Source organism: Prunus persica, chromosome G3 (genome assembly GCF_000346465.2).
Source record: "Prunus persica cultivar Lovell chromosome G3, Prunus_persica_NCBIv2, whole genome shotgun sequence".
NCBI lineage: Eukaryota > Viridiplantae > Streptophyta > Magnoliopsida > Rosales > Rosaceae > Prunus > Prunus persica.
This window is the reverse complement of record NC_034011.1, coordinates 9662917-9667254: the sequence shown is the minus strand read 5'-3', so window position 1 is coordinate 9667254 and position 4338 is coordinate 9662917. Positions and strand designations below refer to the sequence as shown.

The following is a 4338-nucleotide window of genomic DNA, read 5'->3' as shown; positions in this document are numbered from 1 at the left end:
AAGTCACAAACATCTCCCAGTCAACCTCATCAATCACCCAGTCAAAAGGATCCATCCCAGAAATTGCGGTGGGCAGATTATCAAGACAGTCAAGACCCTTATGATCTTGATTCAGATTAGTCAAAAGCAGTCACCATGAGCCAGTTAAAAGCAAGGTAAAAGTGGATTCCCCGACAAAGTTAAAAGCAGCACTCAGTAAAAGCAAAAACTTTCGTATGCTTCCACAGTCACTCTCTTGAGCATCCAATGTTGCCAACACTTCTACTTCGTCTCTTTAAATAGAGGCTTCAACCTCACTTGTAGGCAGAATGTAACTTAGTTAAATTTGCAGTTTTCAAAGTTTTCCCTGAGACTTCCTCAAGGAAACTACCACTGTAAAATATGTGTGCTATCAATCAATAAAATCTTTCAGTCAAGATTTTCTATAAATATTGCATTCTCAACAATTTTATGTTTTCAATTATCCATATTTTCATCTATTCATTAATTTCATTTATGCATTACTTTCGTATTTTCTACTATTTGTGCTATCTATGTTAATCCCTCCTGGTTCTAGATCCCTTTCTGTATTGCATTCTCAACAATTTTATGTTTTCAATTATCCATCTTTTCATCTATTCATTAATTTCATTTATGCATTACTTTTCGTATTTTCAATTATTTGTATATATATATATACATATGTAAAAGACTATAGCCGCTCGTCTATACTATTTATTAAGGATAATTTATAAATAAATTATATATATAAAAAAACCAGTAATGCTTCATTGCTATACTAATTTTTTTAAACAAATAGAAAAAAAAATCAAGTATAGCCGCACGGCTATACTATTTTTTAAAGAAAAAACATAGCAGCCCACTCTGTCAAAAATAGTATAGCCGGGTGACTATAAATTTTTTAAAAATTTTAAAAACTTAGTATAGCCCGAGCGGCTATACAATTTTTTAATATAAAAAAGAGGATCCCCCAACCATTGAGCGCCATGTGTCACCCCACGTATTTTTAAAAAAAAAAAATTAAAAACAAGGAGCATAGGCGGATAGCTGTACTCTTTTTTTTAAATAAAGAAGAACCTCTATCCGTTAAAGCCACGTGTCAAAAACTAGTATAGCCACCTGGCTATACTGTTTTTTATATAACAAAAATCGCATCCGGCAATACTATTTAATTAAAAAATTAATAATAAAAAAGGACCCTCCTAGTTGCATTAGTTTGTACCTTATAGATATTAATTTGCAACATATCCAAAGTAGATATTAATCTTTCACTATATGATATTTTAATATAATTTTTATAACATGTTATTCTTCTTCAATAATATGTGAGAATTATTTGTATATTACGTGAATTTTGTGTGTCTTACTGAAAAGTTTGTAGAAAATACGTGTTTAAAACATTAGAAATACATATGTACACATACAATACAACAATTGTATGTTTAATTTTAAAAAAAACATGAGACGTGTATAGAACACGAATATATTGTTGAAAAATACGTACCAACATATATATATATATGTAAAAGACTATAGCCGCTCGTCTATACTATTTACTAAATACAATTTAGAAATAAATTTAAAAAAAAAAACAATAAAGCTTCCCTGCTATACTATATATATTTTTTAAATTAGAAAAAAAAATTAAGTATAGTATTTTCTAAAGAAAATATATATATATATATATATATAAGACTATAGCTGCTCGTCTATACTATTTACTAAGTACAATTTATAAAAAATAAAAAAACAAAAAAACCAATAACGCTTCCCTGCTATACTATATTTTTTTTAAATTAGAAAAAAAAAATTAAGTATAGTATTTTCTGAAGAAAAAACAGAGCAGCTCACTATGTGAAAATTGTATAGCTGCGCGGGTATACTTTTTTTTAAAAATTTAAAAACTAGGCATAACCATACAGCGCTACTTTTTTTTAATATAAAAAAGAGGACCCCCCAACCATTAGGCGCCACGTGGAGTATAGCCGTGCGGCTGTACTCTTTTTAAAAAAATATATATATATATATATATATATAAAGAGGAACCTTTATCGATTAATGCCACGTGTCAAAAACAAGTATATCTATATAGAGTTCTGCCTTCCATAAATAAATATTTTTGGTCTTTATATGTAGAAGGCCCCTTAATCAAAGGCTGGTTGGTTTTTGCCGAAACAGCAAAGTCTTGGTCAGCTGAAAAATCTGATTATATCAGTCCAAATACCCTGCTTCTCTCTAATAAATTTAACAACCTTAAAAGAGTAACATTGAAATTTCTCTATCATGATCACAGGATATCCCCCAATGATGTCTTTATATAACCAAGTCTGTATACCGCAAAATACCAAAAACATGCAGAGTCAGTCAATTGCACAATGTTTGTGTGAAAGAAACTAAAAAAGACCTGCGTACAAAAAAACAAGCCAATTGTTTCAAAGACGTTACGATTATCGGAAAAGTTATATCTACTACTCGACATTGTCACATGATGGATTAAGAGATAATAGATATAACACATCCATGGTTGCCAGAGGTGGAAGAGCTTCAATGTTTATTGGGATGGTCAGAAGATCTGTTCAACTTTAACTGAGGCAAATTCAGTTCATAATTCTCTTTTTTGCATCAATGGCAACAATGCAGGATCTACTTTATCTTTACACAATAGATCAATTATCAATTCTGTAGTTGAAGCATCTGCAGAGAAACCCTTCTCCACCATTTGTTGAATAAGTCCTGTCACCCTTACTGTCTCATTGTTAAATAATTATGTTATACGTACAATCATCTGGAGGACAACCTCTCTCTTCCATTTCAGTAAGCAGCTTTTCTGCTTCACTTGTTCGGCCCCCAATACAGAGTCCATTAATCATTATGGTATATGTCCTTACATTGGGTTGAAGCCCTCTTGATGATAAACCAAAAAAGAGTTCCCATGCAGATTCAAATTTTTCAGCTATGCACAAACCTTCAATAAGAATACTGTAAATCACAATATCTGCATCCAACTTCTTGCCTTCCATCTCTTTAAACAGTTGGATTGCTGTAGAAAGTTGTCGGTTTTTACACAGGCCATCCAGTAGAACAGCATAAGTTTGAACATCTGGAAGTTGGCCACAATCTTGCATCTCTGAGAACAACTTTTGTGCATCACCTAATTTCCCCACTTTGCAACAACCATCTACAAGAGTGCTATAAGTAACAGTATTTGGAACCAGTCCCTTACGAGACATTTCCCGAAGAAGCGTCATGGCCTCATCCATCATTTTACGCTTACAATATCCATTTATCAATGTGCTGTAATTAAAAACATCAACCATCAAGCCCTTGCTAAGCATTAGTTTAAAAACTTTTCTAGCCTCGCTCATTTCTCCTCGCAAACAGTAACCATCCATAAGTGAATTGTATGTAACGGTATTTGGTTGAATATCCCTTTCAATCATCATTTTGACCACGCCTTCTGCTTCCCCAACCATCCCCTCCTTACAAAGTGTGTCTACCAAGACACTGAATGTGCACACATCTGGAAAGACGTTTTTACTCACCATTTCATTCAACAACCCTTTAGCTTCTTTCCACTTGCCTAATTTGCAAACTCCATGAATCAAGGATGTATAGGTAATGACATTTGGGGCAATACCCTTGCTCATCATTTCTGATAAGAGGTTCAATGCATCATCAACTAATTTATCCTTACAAAGACTGCCGATGATTGTGTTATAGACAACTAAGCCAGGCTTGCAAGCTCCTTCCTCCATCTTCCTAAGCAACTGAATAGCAGCACTGTTGTTACCTTTCATGCAAAAGCCCTTTACTAGCGTGCCATAAGTAACAGCATCAGGCTGACAATTACCTGCGTTGATCATTTTATTGAAAAGTTTTGCGGCCTGAACCACTCTATTCTCGAGAAGAAAGCCGTTGATTAGAGTTGTTTACACCATAATGAACCGAGCAGACCCAGCATCAAAGCGACTAGCACCAAGGCAGCCACGCCTTCTCCCATGCCGAAGGAAGACACACTTCCGAGGTGCCAGACACCTGCCGAAGCTCTCAGCTGCCAAACCTAATCTCCAGGACACGTGTCGTCACCACAACGGCTTGCACAAAGTCCCACATTGGAACTTTGTGCAAAGCTCCCACTTTCACTTCCCTATAAATAGGGAACAGTACCCAGTAAAAAACCGGACTACTCTCCCACTTTTACTGTTACTCTGCCAGAATTACTACTTGTAATTGACTTAGGCATCGGAGAGCCTTCGGCCGGCACCACACCGGTGTCCGAAGCTTGACGATTGCTTCTCCTCTTTTTACCTTCTACAGTCTCTCACAACCCATTTCACC

At 34.8% G+C, this 4338-nt stretch overlaps 1 protein-coding gene across 1 annotated transcript; it reads right to left on the bottom strand.

Annotated features, from left to right (window-relative positions):
• Nucleotides 2757–3919, bottom strand: LOC18782058 (putative pentatricopeptide repeat-containing protein At1g12700, mitochondrial). Its single transcript, XM_007217619.2, has one exon. It carries the CDS (start codon nucleotides 3861–3863, stop codon nucleotides 2757–2759), a length of 1107 nt encoding a protein of 368 aa, XP_007217681.1. The 5' UTR covers nucleotides 3864–3919.